This window comes from Symphalangus syndactylus, chromosome X (assembly GCF_028878055.3).
Source record: "Symphalangus syndactylus isolate Jambi chromosome X, NHGRI_mSymSyn1-v2.1_pri, whole genome shotgun sequence".
Lineage (NCBI taxonomy): Eukaryota > Metazoa > Chordata > Mammalia > Primates > Hylobatidae > Symphalangus > Symphalangus syndactylus.
The window spans coordinates 22,743,169-22,771,051 of record NC_072447.2 but is presented as its reverse complement, the minus strand read 5'-3'; the positions used below and the strand labels follow the sequence as shown (position 1 = coordinate 22,771,051).

Here is a 27,883-nt window from a genome sequence, read left to right as displayed (position 1 = left end):
TGTGGTTTGGATTTGTGTGCCTGCCCAAATCTTATGTCGAATTGGAAGGATGGGCCAGGTGAGAGGTAATTGGATCATAGAGGTGGATTTCCTCCTGGCTGTTCTCATGACAGTGAGTGAGTTCTCACAAGATCTGATGGCTTAAAAGTGTGTGGCACTTCCCTTTTTGCTCTCTCTCTCTCTCCTGCTCTGCCATAGTAAGATGTGCTTGCTTCCCCTTTGCCTTCCGCCATGATTGTAAGTTTCCTGAGTCTCCCCAGCCATACTTCCTGTTAAGCCTGCAGAACTGTGAGTCAATGAAGACTCTTTTCTTCATAAATTACACAGTTTCAGGTAGTTCTTTATAGAAGTGTAAGAACAAACTAATACAAGATCTTTCTCCCAATCCCAAACTCTTATTTCTGTAAATTGGTTGAGATCAAAAGCATCCACAATGCTTAAGTTGTAAATTTCTCAAAACTGCTGACTGTTGGCGGAATGTCTAGTGTTCATTTACCTGCTTCACTGCTCAACACACCATCAAAGTTGCCTCAGACCCTTTTTCATTTCAGACAGCTTGGAATCTTTAGTATTTTATATGTCTTTGTTTACATCATGAAATCAACAACAAAATGAAACTTACATTACAAACACATTTTCTATCATTGGAAGGGAAGGACAGCAGGTTTTGCAAGATTGGGCATTTGTTAAAATGCAAATATTCAAAAATTATGTGGATAAATTATAATTTTAAATTAGAAATCTGTGTGTGTGTAGCTTTCTAATGGATCAATATTTTTCCTTTTTCTTTTTGCAGAACAATGGTTCCCTGGTTTGGTGCCAGAATCACAAGCAATGTTCTAAGGTACGTTTCCTATACCTGTATGAATGGTGCAAAAAACTTTGTTCTAGTGATGCATTTCCACAATCATGCTCACTGAATAGACGAGTGTTACTTTAAAATAGAACAGAGTTCCCACGTGAATGTTAAATAATTTGATGAAGATAAGCTTTGCTTATCTCTGACTGTCTAGATACTAGGCAGGAATGAAATGCCTGGTTACAGTCCACTTACTCTTTTTATGTAATGTCCTACGCATTTGTTCTGTCCAGACATTTTCTGGTATTGATTATATTAATTGGTCTTCAACTGGAATTTTAGATAACTTTTTCATGACATCATTCCAGATAAAGCACATAATGCTATGAGGTTGATTAAATTTCATAAGTATTCTTTTTGTCCAGTGTCGTATTAATTGTGTATTATAGGAATGATAATTTGTTACATTGGTAATACTTCTTATTTAAGCACTCATTTTTTCCATATCCCATCAAGAAATTATCGTTTGCAGACTTACAAGGAATTTGATTAGAACAGGCTTATTTGAATTACTTTAAAATTATTGCAGTGAAAGAAATTTGTACACTAGGGATCATAGATGGTTAAACCATATTTTGCAAATGATTAATCAAGGCTGCCATGAGAGACTTTGAATTTCACAAGGAAAGAAAGCAATCCTTTTTGTCAGAAAGCAAGAATCAATCAATAAGTCACAATTAAGCCCAACTGAAACTCTGGAATATATTACAAAGCTGACAGAAATTTAAGGGTTGTCTTTAACTTGGGATCCTTGGGAATCTTTGGGAATGAATCTTGCTTATTAATCAAAGTTTGACTCCTTTGGATGTTATCACGACTGGATACCTGTGCAGATAATTACAATTTGCATTTCTTTTGGGATTCATGAAGTACTAGGTGGCCTTTTTCTCTTAATGCGTAGGTTAATGAGGTTACTGGTAATCCGTAGTCACCTAGTCATCAGTTTTACAGATGGGAAAATTCAGGCATGTACATATTGATGATGGTTCTGTAATCACTCAACAAACCAGTAGAGACATACAGATCCATGTCTTCTACATTGTGTTTCTTACAGGCCAACAACTCTAGAAACCAGTTTGTACAAATATAGGGAGAGAAAAGTCAGAAAACTCAGAAAAGTCAGAAGCAGTGTTAATGATATAATTTTCTGATGATATATTTTAAAAGATTAGGTTTGCACAATGTTTTCTAGAAACCGCACACTTTTTAATCACTTCTGGTGACCATCTGCAAAGCCTGTCAGCTCCTCCTTCAGAGCCCCTGTGGAATAGATCTCATCTAACCACTCTTCCTACCTCCAACCTGCCATTCTCTCTGTCTGGGATGAATCCAAGAGCATCCCGATGGGTCTCCTAGCTTCCACTCTGACCCCAAACAATCACATTTCCTCATGGCTGCTGGAAAGACCCTTCAAAAATATAAGTGGCATCACACTGCTGTCTACCTTAAACCTAATGATTCATTTACATCTCACTCAGACTAAAATCCAAAGCCCTATTCTGATTCTCACTGGCTGTCTCTTGACTGCCTGTGCTCTGTCCCCAACTTTGTTGTTGTTTTTGTTGTCTGTTGGTTTTTCGAGATGGAGTCTTGTTCTGTCACCCAGGCTGGAGTGCAGTGGTGCAATCTTGGGTCACTGCAACCTCTGCCTCCCGGATTCAAGCAATTCTCCTGCCTCAGCCTCCCAAGTAGCTGGGATTACAGGCGCCTGCCACCATGACCGGCTAATTTTTGTATTTTTTAGTAGAGATGGGGTTTCTCCATGTTGGCCAGGCTGGAAGAAAACATTTTAACTGTAGAGATTCGTCTCTGTGCTTCATCTGACTTCAAGAGTATGCTGGGTTCGACAGAATGGAAGCAGCACTATGAGCTCAAGGGTCTTTAGCCCCTGCACCACTCAACCCTAGAGAATATAGAAGAGTGCCTATTGTCCAGCACAGGTCTAGGCCAGTGGTTCTCAACCAAGGGCAATTTCCTCCCCCAGAAACAATTGCCAATGGCTGGAAATATTTTTGATTGTCACAGCTGGGAGTGAGGAGTTACTGGCATCTAGTGGGTCAAGGCCAGGGATGCTAATAAAGAACCTATACTGCACAGAAACGCCCTCCCAAGCAAAGACTATCTGGCTCCAAATATTAGTAATGCTGAGATTGACAAACTCTGGTCTACACGTCTGTGAAGTTATAAAAGAAATTAAGAGCATAGTCCTCAGCAGTTTTACTTTATTATATGAAAGAAAATAAATGGGTAGTTTACTGAGCACAAGGTATGTGCCAAGCACCTTTTTAGAGGCTCATTATGTCTAGGAATTCTGATTGTCATCATGTACTCTCTAACACTGGTGAGAGAGATTGCTCTTTGCCTACTAATCTGGTTTCTCCTCTTCTCTGCTAATCGAAAGCTCATTCCTCACCTGAGCACATTGTCACCTTGGGTTAAACATCTGTATTTCCCCAAGCTCCATTGCTTCTAAATATGGCCAGTAAGTAATTTCTTGCCCAAGTGGAGTCATTGTGAAGAAATTTCAAAATGCCTCTTTTAAAGGGAACTGATTTAGCTAGAAAATGCACTCATTTGTTCTCTTTCCCTTGTCTTTCCCTGCTTCTTAGAGGGCATACCAATGGCAGGGGCCCCAGCAGCTCTCTTGGGCCATGGGGTACTTTTGAGGATGGAGTCCAGGCTGAGAATAACTGACAAGAAAGATAGAAGGAACCTGGCTCTTTGATACTGTGAGGCCCCATACCAGCCTTGCACATGAAGAGGAAATACCTTTCTATCTTGCTTAAGTTATTGTTACTTTACATTTCTTTTGTTCTATGAAGATGGAATTGTGTGTGAGTGAAATTAATCTCGGCTTCATCTTGGAATGACCACCTTCATGTCATAGATGCTTAGAGAAGGTGAGTGACTTTCTTACAAAGTCACTTTACTAATAAGTACCAGTAAATCCCCTACACAGGATTTGAACTGAGTTCCGGTGGAATTAAAAGCCAGTGATTTTCTCATTGTATACCTCACACGTATGAAGTATTATAGAATAACTTCTTAAAAGTTATGAAAGATCTCTTGCTCAATTTAGTGGTTGATTCTCTTGATGCACTAAGTTGTTTTTTTTTTTTTCACCCTTATAGCTACTGTGAATAGTGTAACTTCTTGGCAAAACTGCGACCCAATTCTAGCAAATGAGCCATATTTTCTCTTTCTTGCTTTTATGTTCCTGTTGTCTGGTGGGAAGTCAGAAAGATACAGGCTAAAGATGGCCAACTCTTCTGATTCAGCTTCATTTAGGGATGCACGGTAGATTCCTGGAGAAATAGATTCCTTAGAAATTCCTCCATTAAGGTGATTTTTCTTTTCTTTTCTTTTTTTTTTTTTATGTTGAGAGAACATTTAACCCATAAGAATGCAGTATGCCTTTGGCCACTCCAGAATAAACTGTTCGCAAAACTGACATCTAAACACAGTTTCAGTCTCGGATGATTCAGGGCAAACCATTTATTTATTAATTTAGAGATGGAGTCTCGCTCTGTGTGCCAGGCTGGAGTGCAGTGGCATGATCTCGGCTCACTGCAACCTCCGCCTCCTGGGGTCAAGCAATTCTTGTGCCTCAGCCTCCCCAGTAGCTGGGATTACAGGCACCTGCCACCATGCCCAGCTAATTTTTGTATTTTTAGTAGAGATGGGGTTTTGACATGTTGGCCAGGCTGGTCTCAAACTCCTGGCCTCAAGTGATCTGCCCCCCTCAGCCTCCCAAAATGCTGGGATTACAGGCGTGAGTCACCATGCCTGGCCCCAAGCCTTTTAAAATATATCAAATCTATCCTAAAACGATGCCTTTACAATAACTTATTTTTAGTACTTCAATTTTAGTAGTAAGTAAATAATAAGATCACCTATTTCTAATCAAGAAAGTAAATATACACCTTTGGCGTAAAAAATAATGTATTTTAAAAATTCTATCTAAATATGTTTTGCAAACAATTTTTATCTTAATTTCTTTTTTTTTAGTCCAAGCCACACTAAATACTTTTTGGAATGAAATATTACTGTAGTAATGTAAAACATACTGATAAAACGTGATATATTTCCATTCTAATAATATTTTTAAGTTGGTCCAATCTTAACAATGTACATTACTTTTATTTTATTTTATTTTATTTTATTTTACTTTATTTTATTTTATTTGAGATGGAATTTTGCTCTTGTTGCCCAGGCTGTAGTGCAGTGGCACAGCCTTGGCTCACTGCAACTCTGCCTTCCAGGCTCAAGTGATTCTCCAGCCTCAGCCTCCTGAGTAACTGGGATTACAGGTGCCCCCCACCATGCTGGCTAATTTTTGTATTTTTAGTACAGACAGGGTTTCTCCATGTTGGCCAGGCTGGCATCAAACTCCTGGCCTCAAGTGATTTGCCTACCTTGGCCTCCCAAAGTGCTGGGATTACAGGCGTGAGCCACCACGCCCGACCTATTACTTTAAGAACCTATTTTCATTAACCTTTCTCTTAAATAACCAATTACTCCATGCCAAATATAATGTAAATCAGATCCTATTTTTTCCCATATATTATAATGTTGTGGCTGTTCAGCCCTTTTATTTATGTTTCTAGTTTAACATTTTCTTTAAATACATTTCATTTGCTTGTTCCAATAGAGTCTGATTAATCCCATTTCAATAGATACTCACTGAGCATCTACTATGCCTTAGGCCCTAGTGATAAAGTGATACAAAGGGTGAACTTGGTCTTTGCATTAATTTTTTACATTTTTGCTCACTGAGAAAATTCCCAGATATCGTTACTTCATCAATTCTTAAAAATTCATGCAATATTCCAGCCTGGGGCAGTGGCCCACACCTGTAATCCCAGCACTTTGGGAGGCTGAGGTGGGCAGATGACAAGGGCAGGAGATGGAGACCATCCTGGCCAACATGGTAAAACCCCGTCTCTACTAAAAATACAAAAATTATCTGGGCATGGTGGTGCACGCCTGTAGTCCCAGCTACTTGGGAGGCTGCGGCAGGAGAGTCACTTGAACCTTGGAGGTGGAGTTTGCAGTGAGCCGAGATCCAGCCTGGTGACAGAGTGAGACTCTGTCTAAAAAAAAAAAAAAAAAATTCATGCAATATTCCTTATGAGTCCCCATTACTGTACCAATGGGGACATAACCACCTTCTCCCACTTACTTTGCCCATTAAAGCATTTGTGTACCTTTAGAATCCATTTCTGCTTTTTCTCTTTGCTAATCTCACAATTCTAACTCTTTTCCATCATTCTGAAGTTCCTCTGTACTCACCCATTAACGGTTAATGTGTGAATTACCCAGTCTCTATTAGGCTCTGCTCATGGTCTTAAGGCTCAATTCTCATGTTCGTAACTTATTTGGTACTCTGGGATGGAAATATTTGATGAAGAAAGAGAAAACTATTTTTTTTTTTTTTTTTTTTTTTGAGACGGAGTCACGCTCTGTCACCCAGGCTGGAGTGCAGTGGCGCAATCTCGGCTCACTGCAAGCTCCGCCTCCCGGGTTCACGCCATTCTCCTGCCTCAGCCTCTCCGAGTAGCTGGGACTACAGGCGTCCGCCACCACGCCCGGCTAATTTTTTGTATTTTTAGTAGAGATGGGGTTTCACCGTGGTCTCGATCTCCTGACCTCGTGATCCGCCTGCCTCGGCCTCCCAAAGTGCTGGGATTACAAGCGTGAGCCACCGCGCCCGGCGAGAAAACTATTTGAGTGAGCCACAGACACATGGATCCTAGGACTGACTATGTTAAGAGTTAGATGGCTCCTCTCAGTAAGGGAACATAGGTGATATAGACCACTGAGATCATCGTTTGCATGAAGGATGGAGAGAAGAATTCTAAAGCTAGAGAGAATATTTAGGAATATCCAGTGCAATTCTTTCATTGTGCACTTCAGGAACCTGAGGCCTGAAGCAATGATATATCCAGCCAAAGACAGCCTCCAGCTCAGAGGAAATGCTTATTCTTACATTCTATTTTTCATTGTATGTAATTTCCCTAAAAGCCCACTTAGGAATGATTTGGAGCATTTGACAGGAAATTCAAATTCATGGGCAAGATGCCCTGGTGTTTAGTCATAGCACAGAGTCAAAATATTGTAATGAGCCATGTTAACATCTGTGTTTCCCAGTGGCTTTTTCTGGTAGAGGAGGACAAATTTCCTTCTCTCTACCCATCCTATGTTCGTGACTTAGGTCCTTTTAACACAAGACAGATTAAGAAGAGAAAAACTTGCAAATTTATTTAGTAAGATTTACATGCTGTGGGAGCCTTCCTAAAGAAATGAAGACTCCAGTAAATGGTTAATTCTATGTATTTTTATAGTAGCTTTGATGAAGACTGAATACTGATGGAGAAATGTGATAGGACAAAAAGGGTGTGATCTAGTGGAGATAAACTGGGGAATTTAGCAAGGCCTGTTTGTTCAGGTTCCTCTCTGTGACCCTTCGTCTTCAGAGATGAGCATGTTCCTTTCTTCCAGGGATCGGGAGGCCCTCACATGAGTGTCTTCTGACCTGCTTCTTGGGAATGTTGGAAAAGCTTTCCTAAGCTGTATGCCCTGCACTGGGGAGAAGCATATGTGTGGGTGAGGAGGGGAGGTCAGAGAGACTTTCCTGCTTCTGTTTTTTTAATATGCCAAGGTGCCATATTTTGAGCAGTGTGTCCTGAATCCCATCATCCTTTTCAATGTAACTTTTCATTAAATGCAGTGTTCTAGGATAGGGGTTAGCAAATGACTTATATAAAAACACCAGATAGTAACCATCTTTGTCTTTGCAGCCCATAAAGTATCTGTTGCAACTACTCAACTCTGCTGTTGCAGCACAAAAGCAATAGTAGAAAATACATAGACCAAGAAGAGTGGCTATGTTCCAATAAAACATTATTTGTAGATACTAAAATTTGAATTTCCTGTAATTTTCACATTATAATATTTTACTTATTTTTTTCCAACCATTGAAAATGAAAGAACCATTCTTAGCTCACTGGTTCTACAAAAACAGGTGGCAACCTGGATTTGGCCTGCTGTTGTAGTTTGTCAACCCCTCTTCTATGACATTACATTCACACAGACAAAACTAAACCCAAACAAAACAATAAAAATGCATTCTTCTGACAATACAAAGACATATCTTAAAATATTTAAAGTCAAACAAAAATGGACAGTTTCTGACATTGCTTATAGAACATTGTTTGTCAAACTGCAGGGATTTGAAATAATGAATAGTAAACAATAGTGAAAAAAAAACTTCAAATAAATCACAGCTAATTTTTGAAAATCCAGTGTTAAAATGTGATGATCAGTCAAGAAAAATTGTGAAAGACTTGAAAATTGGCAAAAGTAAAGATTATTTTTCTCTCTATTACGCTTCTCCAAGTTCTGTCCAGTGTTCAGTGCTTTGAACTATTTTCCCACTCTGCAAATGGTAGAATATTGATAATGAAAATAACTCTTGTCCATGAAAATGCAAATAAATTTTGTCTAGTGGAATGCACTTGATGCTTCATCCGGGAATACAACATTTTGCATATATTTGTAAATCCATTTCAGCACCAGTATTCCTTATTGACCCTATTCATCCATCCATTCATCCATCCACCCATCCATCCATCCATCCATCTTAATCTATCATTTATCTGTCTATTGTCTATTTATCTATGGGATTTTTCCTTTGAATCAAATGTAACATATGACTATTTCTTGAGTTAAATAAAATCTTTGGTACATTTTCATCTGATATTTGCATGAGTCTTGTCTTCACTTTATAAAATATTTCTCCACTTTGGGAGGCCAAGGCAGGTGGATCACGAGGTCAAGAGTTCAAGACCAGCCTGGCCAACATGGTGAAACCCCATCTCTATTAAAAATACAAAAATTAGCTGGGTGTGGTGGTGCACGCCTGTAATCCCAGCTACTCAGGAGGCTGAGGCAGGAGAATCACTTGAACCCAGGAAGTGGAGGTTGCAGTGAGCTGAGATCGCTCCACTGCACTCCAGCCTGGGCAACAGATTGAGACTCTGTCTCAAAAAAAAAAAAAAAAAAAAGATTTCTCCTTTAACCTTCAGCTCAGAGTTATGTTTCAAAACCTTGCATCTAACAAACAATGGCATGCCACTTAGTAACAACCACCTATCTGTGGGGAGCCTGCATGCTTATCTTTCTGCCTTTGGGTGCCGGAACTCACTGGCTTGACTTTTGTTCCCCATTTGGTTTGGAGTGTATGTGTTGAAAAGCGGTAATTTAGGGCCCAATCTTGGTGCCTTGGCTTACAGCTTTGATCTCAGTGGGAGTTCAGTTCTTATAAGGGCTACAACTCCTAACTGTTAGTGATTTTCCAGCTTTATTCAGAACCAAGTTTAGAGGTGAGGAAGATTGGTTTTGCTTGTATAAAAATCTGGACGGCTTCATTTGCCATCTGTGAAATTTATTGACTGAGGGCCAAACCTCTGAAACACATCTGAATATGACTGTGGAAATTTTTGTTTTGTATGAGATGCTTTCTGTGATTTATGTGGTAATGACTGTAAATCCGTAGAGCCCAAGGAAGACATTTCTTAGGAGCAAAATGAAAACTCGGACATACATGAAAATGCACTATGCCCAAGTACCCAAGAACCAAAGGTGAACGTTTTTTATCTGATTGCAATTCTAATATGCAGTGGATCAAAATTTTAAATGTTTAGATACTTTAGACCTGTTGCAGTATTTACTGATTCTTATACAATATCTCTTGACTTTATATATGATACATTTCAAGAATAATGTTGCTGCTCACCAAGCATCTGTTGTCCAACTTATTGATCTCCTTTGGAGCAAACAATGACTTCACAGCCAAATCACGTTTGACAATGACTTCAGGAGAAGTGCAGGCTTGTGTAATTCAAAGAGAGAGATTTATGCAGAAAATGTCTCAAGTCGGGTATAATTAATTCCCCTTCATTTTGGATATTAATGTTATTATTTCCACAAGTACATGTCTTTACTTACATGAGATCATGTCTTTATTTTTCAGGAGAAAATAAATATGATGTCAGAATAAACATTAGAAGAGATAAGAGAAATATTCTATTATTTCCTTAAACCAACATTTTGGACTTAACATTTGTGTAGAGTGCATGCGAAAAGAAATTGTTAGTGTGTGTGAGGTTTCAACTAGTGTTCTTTTGAAAAAGCCATCTTATGTACAATATTACATTAGCATGATTAATATAAACCACTGGATGTAAATTTCTCCACCTGTCCTATAGCATGATGCCACAAGATGATTATAAGTAGCCTTGGCCGTTTGTGCTTAGTAAGACATGAAGTCTCTCTCTCTTTCTTTCTCTCTCTCTTTTTTTTTTTAAAGCTTTATTGCTCACACAGAGCCTGTTTGGTAGTCTCTTCACATGGATGTGTGTGACAACAGGGTCTTGCTCTGTTGCCCAGGCTGAAGTGCAGTGGCACCATCTCGGCTCACTGGATCCTTGACTTCACAGGCTCAAATAATCCTCTTGCCTTAGCCTCCTGAGTGGCTGGGACTACAGGCATGTGCCACCATGCCTGGATAATTTATTATTATTATTATTATTGTTTGTAGAGACAAGATCTCACTATGTTGTCCAGGCTGGTTTGAACTCCTGAGCTCAAGCCACTTGCGCACCTCGGCCTTCCCAAAGTGCTGGGATTACAGGCGTGAGCCATGGACCCGGGCCTGAAGTCTGTCTTAAGGGAGTTGATGCAATTGAAAATTAAGTTAGGGCTGGACGTGTGGCATGATTTATATGTAATTCATCCATTGTTGCTCTAGAAGGACATTAAAGTGGATATCATCTCTGATGCAAAGGCAGAAATGGAAAGAAAAGAGAGAAAAAAACAAGCATGGGAAAAAGATAAAAAAAGAACTCACAAATAGCTACATAAACAACTAGTTTCAAAACACCATTTCTTAAATGGCCAGGAAATAGTCCTGAGATTTTTGAGAAACCACTGAAGGCTTCCAGCAGGGTCCCTTCAGTGATAATGCAGGTGGATGGATGAGTTAATGATTTAAACAATTAGAGATTTGCTGCAAACTTCCATCTGTCACTGCCCCCTGGAATGCAGACTCACAGTTCTAATTGGAGCCTCCAGCATTGAAGGCGGCATGAGTTGGTGTCACTGATTTGCTTCCCCTGACCACTGTCATTCTCATGGTAAGCGTTTTCTGCCCTCACGCTGAGAACTTTTATCAAACATATTAGTGTGCATTTGGGTGATCATTAGCCTGCGGTAGCTGAAACATTCCAGGTTATTTTAGCCTAGAAACTAGCCTGTCTGCTGAAAGAACATGCAAAGCTTCCTGCTAAGCTGGCACACAATCAAAATATAAGGGAAAGAACGGGCTCCTATTTAGATTTAAATCCAATATGTGACAAGTTAATAGCTCAGTGTGTTTCTGCTTTTCCATGTCAATTTTACGGGTGTGAAAGACTCTTCCACCTGCTATAAACTTCAAAGGAAAGACATGTGGAAGGGGAAATGCACCTCTGTGTAAGTCTTTTCCTAATCTCTTACGATTAATTTCTTCTTCCATCTGATGAAAGAAAATGCAAACGAAATCTCTTATTTGGTTCACAGTTGAAGACGAGTTCCATAAAGCTGCCTTTAGAAAGGGAATCTGTTTTGAACATATGAAAACCATCTGAGTCAAGATGCATTACATGGTGATTACAGTCTGACAGATGTTTTGAAGTTGTAATGTGTTCATCAGAAAGCACGCAGAGCAGGGATGAGCGCCGCTTGTTTGAAGATGTTGAGGTTTATTCTGGCAACTGGAAAAATGCACCAATGCTGATTGAAGTTTGGGGACCCTTATATTTGAGAAAGAAGACAATTGGATTTCAATCTCTGGTAGATCAGCATTTGTGGGCATTGAACATGAGATTGTATCATGTTGCTTTATCTCTGCCGTGACAGTCACTGTCAAAATATTCTCTACTGGGGTAGAAAACTCTCACCTGAATTTAAGGGGGGGTCCACATTTGCTTTTCTTTGTTCATAATTTTGACTCCACCTTATAGGTAATCGTTGGAATGAGGTTCAAGTCTACTTGTCTCCCGAATCACACACAGGAGTTTCTCTTAGAAAACCTAATTTGTGTTTGTGCGTAGTCTACTTTGGAAACTTTTCATTTCTCTGTGTTTCTGAAAGAGCAGTCATTGTAGGAAAATAAATGGAGGTTTTAATTTAAACTCTATTTTACCAACTGGGTAAACATAGACACTCTTGCTGTCTCACTTGCCTGAAAAGGAGAATATAGACTAATTGTTTCAAACTAAAAAAATTTGCCTTTCTCAAAAGATCTTTTATCTATTCAATGGGGAAGAACCTGCCTTGCACCATAAATAATGACATTCAACCACCTTGGCATATTTATTTTGCAACTAATTTAGGTCTAAGAATGTCCTTGTAAGATTCACTACTCAAAACATGATGTTCTTTGGGTAATCAGTGTGTGTGTGTGTGTGTGTGTGTGTGTGTGTGTGTGTTTACTGGATTACACCTTCTGTTTTCTTATGGGTTGGAAAATGAAATCACGTTTTCTGAGGAGGATTTTTGTCAAATACTCCCTTCTCCCTATTTGATGCATATCTATGCAGGAAGTGGGTTGCTTTTTTTTTAATATTTGTGTATTTGTTTATTTATTTTAGACAAATGTCTGTTAGGACCTTTAATTTCACAGTGAATGTCAGAGTTAATGAAAGTTTTGCTAGCTATGAAGTGACAATGAAGTATAAGCAAAGCCACCAGGCATCTGGAACTTTCCAAGGAGTAGACTATGAAACTCATTGTATCCTGGTGGTACCAAAAGCCACTGGAGAGAGACAGTATTTATACCTGCCTGATGGCTGTATCACTTTCAGGTGCTCTAGAATCTATGCCTTGATTACACGACTAAACTATGTCTTTGCCATTTCAAATCTTCCTTTAACAAATGTCTTTTGCTGAATGGTATGTTGCTGCAATGCAATATGGATGATAACCTCAGAAATTGTCCTACAAACCTAGTCGTTGGGGCTGCTCTAAGAAAGTTGTTGAGGACATTGGTCTCTTATGTCATGCCATTTTGGGGAGGAAACTTGGAGATATATTAATTAATTAATTATTTAATTTTTTTTGAGATGAAGTCTGGCTCTGTCTCCCAGGGTGGAACGCAGTGGCGCGATCTTGGCTCACTGCAACCTCCACTTCCTGGGTTCAAGCAATTCTCCTGTCTCAGCCTTCTGAGTAGTTGGGATTACAGATGCTTGCCACCACGCCCGGCTAATTTTTGTTTTTTTTTTTAGAGAGGAGGTTTCGCTATGTTGGCCAGGCTGGTCTGGAACTCCTGACCTGAGGTGATCTGCCCACCTTGGCCTCCCAAAGCGTTGGGATTACAGGCCTGAGCCACCACGCCTGGCCTAGAGACATTCATTCTGATTGCATTATCAGTACAAATTGTGCCTCCTTGAGAAATGGGTAGATACTTTTGGCCTATGGATACTGTGGATTTTGCAGTCAATAGTGTTTTCCTCTTACAATTGGTCTTTAGAAAGCTAAAACTTAAATCAAACAGCCTGTCTTTAACAAGTGTGCTGAAATTGATCATATGTATTTAGGAAACTTGCTTTATCCCTGACAGTATTTATTTTCTCCTCATTTTAATTTCCCTTTATCTCATTTTTTTTTTCACTCACTTAAGATGTGCTTTCCAGCTGTAATCATATGTAGCTTTGTAAATTGTCTTGAATTATTTTAAGAGTGAGAAAGGCCATAGATAAGTGCACACATCCATAAAATAATAAATCGGTAGGAGGATATCATATTGTGGCTGCGCGTGTTGCCTGATGAGTTGTTTAGTCTCTTGAACCCTTTTATCCAGAATTTCATGGTTAAACAAAATGAAGTGACAAGACATCTATATTCATACCAAAGTTCTTTCAGCTGAGAAGTGATGATTATGGGAAAAGATTTACTGGAAGAGAGCAATGAGAGCCTCTTGTACATTAGGTAATGGCTGTAACTGAGCAAGAAAAATTTAAGAGAACATAACTTAAATTATGAAAACAGGGAGTGCGGTAGAAACTTGTCCTGATGGGAAATGTGGTAGTGGAACAAAGGTGGGGCGCTTTTGTTTGTGTGGGCCATGGGAGCCAGAGGGGTTTGGCCCTGTCTTCACAGATCTCAAGTCATAAATAGCAGAGGTCAAAGAATCGTCTTTAAAACTACACAATAAAGAAAGGACTTCTCTCAACCGGGTCTTTTCAGAGCATAGCTACCAATGTGGGTAAGTTCATTTTCCATTTGTGTGGGGGAAAATGACTTAAAGTGTGCACTTTGTAAATCTTGCTCGTGCACTCTTTCTCTTCTTCCCTCCTGCCTTTCTTTTTCCTTCCTTCCCTCCCTCCCTTCCTTCCTTCCTTCCTTCTTCCCCTTCTCCTCTCTTTCTCTCTCTTTTCTCTTCTTTTTTCTTTTCTTTTCTTTCTTCTGTTGATTCGTTCCATCCCTTCCTCTCTGTCCCTTTTTCTCTCTATTCTTATGGGTGGCAAATGTTTATGTTGATTTCCATGAAAGACTTTCTCTCTCCTTAAGTTATGGGAACGCCAGCTGAAAATTTTAAGCATAGAGAGGTATAATGAATGGCTTCTGGCTTATTTAACGATAATGGAATGGCCACTCTGTCGATGCTGTGTTCATTATATTAATAGCAGTAGCTCAGTTGGTGTCAATGTGTATATTCCTGTGTGATGACAGGTTGAAGAAAATGCAGGGTTTAAATAGGAAAAAGTTGCTGTTAGTTAGAAAATTGGGCTTATGCGAAACTGTCTAATTAAATCATACTCATTTTAACTTATTGCAAGTGACTAATTCTGCGTCAAATTCCACATAAGGAGCACTGTTTGCAGGGAGAACTGTGAGAGCCGCAGGGGCCAGGACAAGCCCTGAAATGTGCAAGCGGAGATCATTTAAGAGTTCAGCTGCCTGCAGATGCACCCAGATTAGGCCTTCTGCAGACTTCTCTCACGGGGCTGGAATGAGTCCTTGTGGAGAGGAGAAGCGAGTTCCCTAGATCTTCCTTGGGGCCGCAGCTCCTCTGGCTTCCGCTTGCTGAGGAAGGTGGGTCTTTTGATGGCTGCAAGTCTCCGAGTTCTCACAGCTGAATGGTTGAACTTGGTCAGTCGCAGATGAATGAACAGCGTTTCCCAAGAGAAACTTCACAATGGCTTCAGGACTATTAAGCTGTGAAGATTCATGCTTTCGTGTTTGGGAGTGTGTGTTCAGCAACTTTTCCTCGGGGAAGGCAGGGGGTGGGGGGGCAGGCATTCGAGGTTGGCTTTTTACATCCAACTGTATGCACATTTTCCCTTTTTGTATGAGGAAATAATGCCTGCACTAAGGATAACCCTCCCCTCCTCCTAAATCCTTCCACAAAAAGATACTTATTAAGGCCGGCATTCTGAAGAACTAAATGCTTCTTTAACTTTACTTCATCTGCTTCAGTGAGCACAGTGTACCGACTCTGGGGAATTCACATTACGGCCGGCAAGCAGCCTTCTCTATTCTCTAGGGGCTCTTTGGGCACAGAAATAATCCCTTCCTAGAATCTTTTGAAAAAGCAACTGAACTATGCAGGCTAATCAACTGTAAATCTTAGCCCTCTTGGATGAAGCAGGACCGAAAAGTCCCCTGATGACCGGGAAGCCCTGTTGCGGAGGCCCTTCAAAGACAGCAGTTCCAAGACCCAAGGCAAATTTGCCGCAAGTGCAATTGTCTGCTGTGTTTTCACGTTTCTGAATGTTGCCCTATTCCCCACATGTGTCCTGTGCATCCTCTGCCTGTCTCCCTATTTTGTTTTGAGGCAGAAAGGCAATAACCTTCCTTAGAACTTTTGTTTTCTGGTTGGTAATGGCCATGTTATAAGCAGACATGAGCTCAGATAGAATAAGTACATGGGGAGGATTTTCTATCTTTCTTCTGAGTCATTTTCTGCGCAGTCCTAGCATAGTATTTGTCAGGAAAAAGTAGCATAGATCGGAAGGGTGACATCTCCCAGCCTTTGTGTGCACCGTGCTGAAACCTCCAGTGTTATAACATTAGCTGTCACTCTGCTGAGAGGTTACCTCCTGATCTGGACAAAGGCGACACTAGTTTGCCTGCATTCTGCTTGGACTTGCAGGATAATGTCAGTCGTGCATTCGTAGCAGCAGCATAAATCAAGCCCTAAGATGATTTAAAGAATAGAATTGAAGCCTCTCTTTCACAATCACCATAATCTAAAGGAAATGGGGGTAATGGCGTTGCTCTCTGATATTTGGGAGGCAGAGCAAGAATTCTATTTTTGGCCAAGGAAATACCTCTTCTTTACTTGCCTTGTTTCTGTAACGCATGTAGACTGTTGCAGTATTCCTGTCCTTCTAGATTCAACTTTTTACTGGCTATTTCTGATTTAAGATCCTATCTAAATCCTTGACATTGATGTGTCCTGATTTAAATGGACATCTTGTGCCGTTTGAGTGAGAGGCACAATAGAGTTTGGTCTTTGGGCACAAGTGTTAAAGGCTGAAGGGATTCACTAGCTCCGTCAGCTGGGCCGAGTTACTTATTAGTGCTCCCCAAACCTGTATTTCTCTCTGGAATTATTAATATTAATTAAAAGATTAATATATCTTAAGCACCCAAGCTAAAAAACTCAAAATCCTCCTTCATCGCTTCTCGTCCTTTACCTTTCTATCTAGCTGCCTGCAAAGTCCTTCTGATAAATCTCTCAAACTGTTTTGCTATCCCCTCTGATACCACTGAAGCATTTACTGTCCCTAAAATGTGGTAATCCCATGGCCCCAATTTTTCTCCCCATTTTTGCTCTTCACAACTTAAAAGTTGTGCTTCTAAAACTTTAGCATGCTCAAGAACCCCTTGGCGGGCTTGCCCAAATGCAGATTCCCGGGCCCCACCTCCATAGATTCTGATGTAGTGTGTCTGGGCTGGGGCCTGAGAGTCTGCATTTCTAAGAGGATTCCAGTAGATGTTGGTCCGTGGTAGCCCTAACCTACAGGATCACACCAAATTTTTGGCACATTTTTCAGCATCCTTTATATTGAGTCTCTATCTAACTTTCCAGATGACTCTGCTTTTTTGTGTGTGTGTATTTTCTCAGGGTTCGTTTTTTTCTTTCTCATTAGACAATTTTCCCAGACTCCTCAGCATGCCACATTCTTTCATACCTCTTTGCTTTTGCTTGTAGTACTTTGGAGAGGTAATACAGCGTGGGGATGAAGAGCAAGTGGCAAGCCTGTGACTACTAAAATTTAGTTCAGGAATTAATCAGCACATTATGGCCTCTCTACTTAGGGGCTATGTGATCTTGAGCAAGTGATTTTGTTTTGTGTACCTCAGTTTTGTCATCTGAAGAAAAATGGGGCAGATAATAATAGGGGCCACTGTATAGATTCTTGTGATGATTAAACGGCCTAATGCATCCCACGGGTCTTGAACAGCCATATAGCATGTGTTAACTCTCTTTGTTGTTCTCTTTATACTTATTACATTACCTGTTGCTCCAGTCCCTTTTGTGTGTGTGTGTTTGTGTGTGTGTGTTGTGAAATTCTCGTTTTCCGAAAAAAGCCAGATCTTACTTTTTTTTTTTTTTTTTCTCTGTAGCTTTCTCTGACGTTTATCTTCCTTTAGTCCCAGGACCAATTGATTAATCCTTCCTGCCTGTTAGCCATGTTGATGCTTGCATTCATTGTCTTGTAGTTTTTTGCTTACATATTTTTTGCAGGTAGAGCCTGAAATTCTTGAGTCTTGGAAACTCATTACCCCCATTCCTCCTTCTTAGCTCACTTTTCATTTGTTACGTTTTAAATATATGCCATCCACGTGCCTGACCCCGCGCTTGCGAAGGGTTCATTTGGGTGATGGAGTGCTGTGTGGGGAGTGGATTGGATATAAATTCAGTCATCTGAATCAGAAATCTTAAGTTCTGTGCTCTCAGAAGTGTACCCCCAATCAATGTGATTCTTTCACTTCCTTATCTTACATTAGGAGTAATTTGACATTTTTATTACTTCTGGATTTCTCACCAAATATGTTGATAGTAACTTTGGCTTGATCTTTGGTCATTATCTTGATATCTTACATTTGGTTAGGATTTACAGTTTGCAAAGAATTGTCGCATAAATGAATACCATTTGCTTTTAACGCATCTTTCTGAGATGGGAATGGAAAGTATTAACTTTCCTTGATTATTATGCAAAATGCTGGATAGAGTGACCCTCTCAAAGTCCTGTGGCTAATAAGATGTGGGGACCATAGAATGGGCCTTGATGTCCTTGGAGACTTTGAAAGAGGAGTCTTAGGAAAGCCTGGAAGACATGGGGCAGACTGCATGTTACTTGAGGAAAGTGTGGAAAGGGAGAAATTTCATTCTGGGTATGGTTCTCCTTTCTTTTGGTAGTGTGGCCATGAGGAAGAGAAAAAAGAGGGAAGTCAGGTTTTGAGAGGCTGGACAATCTCTCAAACAAGAGATGTAGCTATATTCTCTTGAAAGCACATAAATATTCATCTTCACATTTTACTGGTTTGTATTGATACTAATTTTCTTTGTCCTATATAAAATTGCTAGGTAAATACACTAGTATAGCAATGGAAAAACTCTCCTTTTACCCTCGTAGGGTTCTGTTATTAGGGCCTATAAATTTAATGCACAAAAGACATTAACAGGAAAACAAGGCAAACAAAGCTTATTTGATGATAATATTTTCACATGCACAGGGACTTCACAGAAAAGAAACAAAAACTCAAAGAAGTGGTTAGACCTAGAAGTTTATATACCATTTTAATGAAGGGCAATACATTGTGGAGAAGAGAATAGACAAAGAAAAGGGGGTTTTGGGCTCCGGGCAGTAAATTGTGGGAAAGTGACCTAGAAATGTATGGTAGATAAGGCTTGTTTACTAAGGCTTTGTTATGCAGATAATATGAGTTATTTTTCTCTTCCTGGTATGGAAGAAGGGAACCTTTTTACAAATGGAAACGTACATTGCCTTTACAAAGGGGAAATTCATGTCTGCTTTTAAGCAGAAATGGGGAAGGCAGAGAGTTCTTCCCTTGCATCTACTGCTTCTCAATTGCTCTCAGCTCAAAATAATCCTTATGCCAAAGTAGCATATTTTGGGATGGCATATTCTGATACTCTTAACTAGGGAATCTGTACCATACATAACCTGATCACATATTCTGAGAGTTGATTAGTGCTCAGTGCTAGAGTGAGAGAATGACGGGAAGGAGGAGATTACTGGACATGAGCTGAAGGCAATGTTCTCAGTGTGGAAGGTGAAATGAGCAGGTGCCTCCATGTCACTTAAGTTGTAAAAAATAGGAGAAATAAGCACAGTTGATTAGATTGCCTTATGTCTTCCTGGGATATCATCTAATTGACAACTCTGAAACTTCTTCTCACCAACAAAAACACCCTGGTTCAAAATTTTTATTACAGTTGTCTGTTTGGAAATTTAATTTGAAGAAATATCATTGAAGTATGTTGAAGAAAGTTAGTGTTTTATGACTACTACTTCTTCAAACAGCTTTTCTTTTATTATAAAAGTAACATTTTTATTTTTTATTGTGGTAAAAAAGCCACAACCCCCCCCCCCCCACACACACACACACAACATAAAATTTACCACTGAGAGCTATGATCACATCATTGCAGCCCAGCCTGGGTGACAGAGTGAGACCCTGTCTCTAAGAATAAATAAATAAATAATTTAAAAGTTAAAAATTTACCACGAAAGCCTTTTTTTTTTTTTTTTTTTTTTTTTTTTTTTTTTTTTTTTTGATGGAGTCTCACTCTGTCACCCAGGCTGGAGTGCAGTGGCGCCATCTTGCCTCACTGCAACCTCCGCCTCCTGGGTTCAAGCAATTCTTTCTCCTGCCTCAGCCTCCCGAGTAGTTGGGATTACAGGCACACACCACCACGCCAGGCTAATTTTTGTATTTTTAGTACAGACGGGGTTTCACCACATTGGCCAGGCTGGTCTCGAACTCCTGACCTCAGGTGATCCGCCCACCTTGGCCTCCCAATGTGCTGGGATTACTGAGCTTCAGTATTCGCAATTTAGTTGGTTAGACTCTTGCTACCCAAAGTGTGGTTTATGGACCCTGCAGCCTCAGATCACCTGAGACATTGTTGGAAATGCAACTGGTGAGCCACTGCGCCCAGCCTGAGAGCCATTTTTGTGTGTATAGTTAAGTAGTGTTAAGTATATTCACATTGTTGTGCAGCAGATCTCCAGAAGTTTTTCATCTTACCAAACTGAAACTCCATACTCATGAAATAACAACTTCTCATTTCCCCCTCCCTCAGCCCCCGGCAACCACCAGTCTACTTTCTGTTTTTATGAATTTGACTGTAGAAATAACCTTTTTGAAGGATAAGACTTTTTTTTTTTTTTTTGCAAAAAATCCCTAAAGGTGGATATTATAAGCATAAATAATTTAAAAGTGTGAAACATTTGACTCTATGTCTCCAGAGGCCTAAGGATCTCAATATGCCTACTTACAGGGACTCTTGTAAAGAAAATCAGTATAATTATTAGTTGATTCCCCCATTCCACAACCATCATTCTAATTTCCGTCTCTATGAATTCAAGTACTCTGAGAACCTCATACAAATGGAATCATAGGATATTTATCCTTCTGTGTCTGCCTTATTTCTCTTAGCATGCTTTACCTCTTAAAGCCGATTTTTAATTTTATTATTATTATTATTATTATTATTATTTTCACTCTGAGTTGTTGAACTGAAGGTTGGCGGCACGGTATCATCCTCAGTCTCTTGGTTTCTTCAGTTGAATAACTACATATATGAACCTATGATTTTGGAACTGTTTATCCATTGGAAAGGCCCCTTGAACCTAACAGATGCCTGACAGTTTCTGTTTTGTAATTAGAGTTGTTTACTTTGCTCTCTTTGGGTGGTTGTTCACTTAGGGGAACATTTTCTCTGTAGATTATATGAGCCGTGGAGTACGGGTGCTCTCACAGTAAGTGGTGTGTGTTTCCATGATGGACTTCTTTTATCTGCTCCAGTGTTTGGGTAACTTGTTTATGTGTCTGTCTCCCCAGATTGTTTGGCGTCTCCTTGGGAAAAGAGGCTGTGGATTACAAGTGTTGGGGCTCATGTGAACTCCTTAAAAGGCAGAGCAAGCTTTTATTCTTTTCTGTGCCTTTGAGCACCAAGATTGGCCATGCTCAGTAAAGGGAATTGAAGTTTAGAGAATGTGAAATGGGCGACATATGCAGGTTGGTCTAGGGGCCCTTTCGAGTTCTCCCAATAACCCAAGGAAGTAGCTGTCATTTTCCTCATTGTACAGTGTAGACAACTGAGGGTCAGATGGAATAATGGACAAGGTTCCCAAAATTTGTCATTTGGGGGCTACATTGCAGGACTTTTTGTTTTTAAAGCCCATGTTCTTTCTTCATACTTTAAATTTGTGTTCTTGGCATCAGCAACTGAGTAGATTCTCTCTCCAAGTATTTGGAAAGGAAATATAAAATTTAATTTTTTCATCATACTGAATATTTCTTCTTTCAGATAATCTCCCTACATGTAGAACCAGAAATGAAGACATTGGAGTCTCTAGGCACTTGGGGTTCAATCTCCTTTGAAATGCTCAGGGATATCGTTTGTTTTACACAATATTCCCTTTGAACTTGGATTCACTTTGGGATTTTAAGTAACTTATAGGATTCCCTAACCTAACACAGTTGTCCAATTATGATAGGAAATTGTTTTCACTCCTCAAATGAAAGTGATAGTTACTAAACTGTTCAATGTGTAGGATGAACCCTTGCAAACACTTTTTTAAAAGTTTCTTTGCCTTGGCTCAGTGTCCAATGAGGGAAATGAGAAACCATCAGCGCAGGTCTGTAGAGAGCTTGCAGGTCAGGTCATTCCTGCTGCTTGTGAACAATCCAGACCTTGCCTGGGTGGGGCGAGCATGGCGAGCCCAGCAGGAACAGCTTGGGGTGGTTATGGCTGTTAATTTTTTAATTTAGTTCTGGACCCTACAACCCATCGATATCTGTTCATCTCATTATTCCCTCCCTGGGTGGCAGGAATGGATATAAAACTGCTGTGGTAGTTCCCCCCTCCTCCATTTTATTATTACTTTTGTACCTTTTTATGCCTTGCTAGGTTATGAGCTCTCTTACTGCTCTGAGTTAAAGACAGCACATAAATAATTATGTGTAAATAAAATGAAAGCTTACATTGTTTAACTTATCCTTAGCCCTTTCAGAGGAAAAAAAAATATATATATGTAATCTAAACTTTCCAATGTATTTCTTAACTGTTGTATCTGTTTTGGAAAAATAATCTCAGTAAATTTTCTTTTTAAATTTTAATTTCCTTAACTTTGTGTGGGTACATAGTAGGTGTATATATTTATGGGGTACATGAGATGTTCTGATACAGTCATGCAATGTGAAATAAATACATCAGGAAGAAGGGGGTATCCATCCCTCGAGCATTTATCTTTTGAATCTCAGTAAATTTTAAAGCAATTCTATTCAGTGTGGTAGACATCAGCCACATTTACTAAGTTTACATTTACTTAAATTGAATACAATGAAAATTCTCCATCTCTGTAGCCTAGTGGTTTTCAACCAGAGGTGATTTTGTCCCCAAGGGGATATCTGGCAATGTCGAGAGACATTTTTATTTATCACTACCAGGGAAGAGGTGCTACTGGTATCTAGTCGGGGGATCAGGGATGCAGCTCAACACGCTGCATGGTAGCGTTACCATGCACGGAACAGCCACCATCGCAAGGAACCATCGGCCCAATATGTCAACAGTGGCGAGAGTGAGAAACTGCACTAGTCACATTTCACGTGCTGAGTGTCCTAGGTAGCTAGAAACTGCAATATTGGGCAGCACCAACTTAGAGCATTCCCCACTGTCACTGCTGACATTTGGCTCTATCAGGCAGCGTGGTCTCAGGCGAGAGGGAAAAGTTAAGGAGGACTGGGAGCAGGGAAGTGATATTCTCATGAAAATACATTTCTTTGAATGAGACACCACAGATTCTAGATGTCTTTGCCATAGACAGGCTCTGTCTTAAGTTTCTGAGGTTATGATTGTCACTGAAGTCATACTATTAGCAACGGTACTCGGCTGTCTGTGGAGTACTCCATGATCGACAAATGGTTTGTCATAAATTGTCTCATTTAATTTTGCAAAACTGTAAAACAGAGAAGCTCTCTGTTTATTACAGGTGAGAAGAGTGAAGTGATTTGTCTGTTATAACAATGTGTAGGATGAACCCTTGCAATAAAAAATGAATATATTTGAAAAAGAAAACTGGCTAAACCATGACCGTGTTACATGGGTGGAGTCCAGGTCTTTATGTGACAGTTAGGGATCCTTACAAATTCACAAATCATATTTTTATGGGGACATCTCATTAAAGAAAAGCAGAACTTCACTCCCTTCCCCTCACACTTCAACAGGACTTATTGACAGGTGATGCGCCCTTTTTTGACATGTATCAAGTCATTTTATTTTTCATATTTGGGAAGACCATTTTACTCAGATTAGCTTATACAAATAAAGATAACATAATGCTTGTGTCTTAGTTTTCCTTTAGCTTCCACTTTAAAAAGAAAACTCAGGGATGTGCTTAAGTAGTTGCACATTAGTTATGTTATCTTGGCCAAATGAGGTAATTTGGAGAGAAAATCAAAGTATATAATATTAAATGAGACATATAGGAACCCAATACTAAAATTTAGTTTTTCGCTGGCCCTACAAATAAAGGTGGCTAGTTGGCCATTTGGGTTAGATAAAAGAGAAACAGTCAAAACAACATTTTGCTTACAGAAGTAAAAAATACACACTGGATAAAGAAAATGTACATGTATATCATAGAATACTATGCAGCCATAAAAATGAAAAAATCATGTCCTTTGCAGGGACACGAATGGAGCTGGAAGCCATTATCCTCAGCAAACTAATGCAGGAACAGAAAACCAAACACCTCATATTCTCAGTCATAAGTGGGAGCTGAACGATGAGAACACATGGGCACAGGGAAGGGAATAACACACACTGGGGCCTGTTGAGGGGTGGGGTGGGGGGAGAGAGAGCATCCAAACAAATAGCTAATGCATGCTGGGCTTAATACCTAGGTGATGGGTCGATACGTACAGCAAATCACCATGGTACAGATTTACCTATGTAACAAACCTGCACATCCTGCACATGTACCCTGGAACTTAGAATAAAAATAAAAAAAAGAAATATAAATTAAGGCACCCAAAGAGAGACCCCTCTTAACAATTTCTACACTGGATTGTTGAGATAGAAGCATTAAGCTTTAGAGACCCATGAAATGGTCTTCTTATATTTAAGTATCTTAATGATTGCATTGCATCAGTGGTTAAGACCCACCGCTTTTTTCAGCTCCACTTGCAGTAGAGGCTGCTGTTGTCATTATTTCCTGAGGCTTTATTATGCATCTGGGCGGACTATCTTTGCACACTACCACGGAGGGAATGATTTCTGATGAAATGGTTTCCATGCCTTTCTTAGAGTAAAGGATTTGAGGAAATCCTTTGAGATGCTGCCTTTCTCTGCTGAGCGTGGCAGGCAGCATATGATCAGTTTATGTATTACCATATGTTTTGGCCTAAAAATGATGCCTATGGAAATGTGGAATACATTATGTTACAAAATACTTTGGAGTCTCTTGTTCTCTTTCTCTTCCTAACGTTTGAAAGGAAATTTGTGCTAGTTGAGAGGTGCCAAATTCACAGCTTTGGGATTTTGCAAAGTTCATTTCTTGTATAGGATGTACAGGAGCCCAGACGAACTAGACCCTATTTCTGGACTTCCTTCACTGGCTCACATAATGCATTTTTGATCATATTTGGGAAAAATGACTCTCTCACCAAAAGTGGGCTGTGGAAATGAGGATTTGCTGTTATACTACATGAGGTTGATTGTGTGGAAAGAAGACAGGGCAGAATGCAGGGCAGAGAAGACCTGGTTAGGAAGTAAAATATATATTTGTATATTACAGTTTGAGAAAATCCATTTGGAGCTTCTCTGTGGTTCCTGGGGTCCCCCACATTTTAGGGGTGAGTCAGGAAGTTACATGTGTGAATTACGAATTTCACATGAATGGGACATGTGCATTTTCTTATGAAGTTTTCAGTTCCATGCTTATCATTTTAACCTTCTGTTTCTCTAAGATCTTAAAGCAAGCGTGTCCAACCCATGGCCCTCGGGTCGAATGAGGCCCAGGACGGCTTTGAATGAGGCCCAACACAAATTTGTAAACTTTCTTAAAACGTTGTGAGTTTTTTTGCAATTTTTTTAAAGCTCATCAGCTATGATTAGTGTTAGTCTATTTTATGTGTGGCCAAAGACAATTCTTCTTCTTCCAGTGTGGCCCAGGAAAGCCAAAAGATTGGACACCCCTGCCTTAAAGAGACGATAAAGCAATCACATCACTCAACGGGTAACATTTGTTATTTTAAGGAGTGATTCTTATTCTGTTTGTGAAACTTGTTGATTTTATAAGTCTGACTTCACTGGATCACAGAATCGCTAACATAAACAGCAAAACAGACTAAGTAGGCGTTTTTTTACCCATTTCTAAAAAACATGAATTTATCAAGCATAATTTTTTGGGGAAAAGTTAGTTGAGACTTTGAGGAAGTGCTTTCTGCACTCTTTATAGCAGATTTGTATGTTGATTCTGCGTCTTATCTTTCTATCACATAAAAGTGAAAGGAGTCCCAGATTATTTCTATGTCAAAAAGAAAAAAAAAAATCCAGCTAATGAGTTTCTCATTATAAAGAAAGAAGCCAAAAGGTTGTTACACTTGGTTTATAAGGCCCTTCTTGGGAGCTGAGGAAGTTTCCTTTACTAGTGCCATTTGGAACACGATGACAGAGTGAGTGTTTGACACCTTGGGTAGAGAGAGACAGTAAAGCAAATCTGGGATAAAGAGCTTAGCGTGGGTGGTAAATTACTTCTTGCTGAAGCCGCCCTGCCTGTAAAGGTGTGAAGACAATACAGCCTCCTTCACTCTCTCTGTCCTTTCTCTGTTGTTCCTGTTCTCTAAGCATCTGTACCTATGGTGGTTTGATCCCACTCACGTGTTAACCACAACTTAACCTGGAAAACGAATCAAGCATTGTCTCTGTTCCGATGAGGGGATACTTACCTAACGTGACCGCTTAAAAATATGAGTTGTGTTAACGTTTCGAGGCATAACAGGATGCACAATTCATTTCTCAAAACTCTCAAAATCCAGGCCAGTGAGCACAGACAGAAATCAGGAGCTGTGTGTGCTGCAGGGGAGTTCTTCAGAACTGCACTGCTGCCCATGTCATGCTGAATCTAGAAGGCTGACGTCCCACCAGGCTGTTCTGGCTCTCCTGTTCAAGCCAGGGTACATTTTTTTGAGGGCATTTGGAAAAACTCTCCAGTTCTGTCTGACAGAGGCTTTCCTTTTCCATGAAGGTTGTAGTTGGGGTGAGCAGAAACTGGTAAACCTGCCAAGTTCCATAGTTCTGGATGCTTTGAAAGCAGCGTCATGTTGCATAAAATTGCTTGTAAGTCTCTGGAAAAGAACAATAAAAGCATCATTCTAGATGACATCAGTAAGCAAAGAAAATAGCTAAATTTTAGTTTGGCCTGCCAATTTAAAAACTACATTAAATTAGTTGTTGTTTGCTGTGCATGAAGCATTCAGTACTGTTTACCAAAATAATGCCAAAAGGTAAATTTATGGTGACACAGTAACAATGTTAAAATACAGGTTTCATCTTAATATCCTGTTATATCACCTTCATATGTTTATATTTAAAAACATCTGATATGACAAATGATTTCAATGTAAAACTTAATTGTCTTTTTTTACAGTTCTCTTTTATACTATGATGTGCGGACATAAAATTGAAAGTACATTGATGATGCCCAATATTAGATGGCATTTATTTAGTTATTTAGTTATATTATATTAGTTATTTAGTTTATTAGTATTATTTAGTTATATGCTACTGGATAAAGTTTTAATTTCCTTATTGCTTTTATTATTTTCCTGGGTTTTATTTTCTCTGGAGAAATTAAGAAAATGCTTTCTTGTTAATGCTTTCTTTCACTCTTGTTTTTTGCTCCCTGAAAGAATACAAGTAACAGTTATGGTCTCCTGCCCTGTTAGATCAGGCATCCTCTGATTGATGAGATTTCCTGTTACAGTCAGGATATCACTAGTGTTCAGGTCGAACACCCCAGTTGATAAATTAACAGATTCGTGAGTCCCTTCATTGGTCAGTGAGGTGCAGAGTGCAGAGGCTGTCTCTTTCTCAATACCTCATCCAGGAGACAGGAGATAAGCCTCCCTGCTCTCCTATCCCGGGGGCTCTCTCAAATGCAGTGGAGCTTGTTAGCAATGAAAGACTCATATGCTGGGAACCAGTGCACCCCTGGCTGCTGACAGAGATAATAGCACTGACCTCCGGTCACTTGACAAGGAAACTCTCTTGTGTGGTTTGACTTCCCACTGCTTCAAGCCAATTCAGGGGGGACTGGACGGGCAGATTAGGGATTTATATGCACAGCTCTCTGCATTACCAGCAGGGTGTCCTCAGCATCAGGCCATGGAGGCAGTTCACATGCAGGGGCCGCTGAAGGCCTGATGCTCCCTGCCATAAAGGTGGGTTTGCAAGCTCCCATTGCATGCAGAGTGGGCTCCAGTTTTAACTCAATCTGACCTCAGAGGAGTGGGGTGGTGTAAACATGACTGGGGTGTGTTTGTGTCTGTGTGTGTGTGTGTGTGTGCATGTGTGTGTATGTAAAGCCAGACATCAGTCTACTACTGTGATTTCTTCCAGGAAGAGATTTTTGAATGCAATTTAAGAAGATTGGGAAGGAGGTAGTTTGGGGACATGTTGGTCAAATGATACAAAATTTCAGTTAGGAGGAG

General features: G+C 39.8%; 1 protein-coding gene across 3 annotated transcripts in view; it reads left to right on the top strand.

Annotated features, from left to right (window-relative positions):
- ANOS1 (anosmin 1) overlaps window positions 1-27,883 on the top strand; it is a 203,393-nt gene that overhangs the window by 32,392 nt on the left and 143,118 nt on the right. For all 3 annotated transcript variants that reach the window (XM_055267193.2, XM_055267192.2, XM_055267191.2), the window contains exon 2: window positions 797-844. In XM_055267193.2, coding sequence (XP_055123168.1) covers window positions 797-844 — 48 coding nt within the window. The remainder of the gene's footprint in view (window positions 1-796; window positions 845-27,883) is intronic.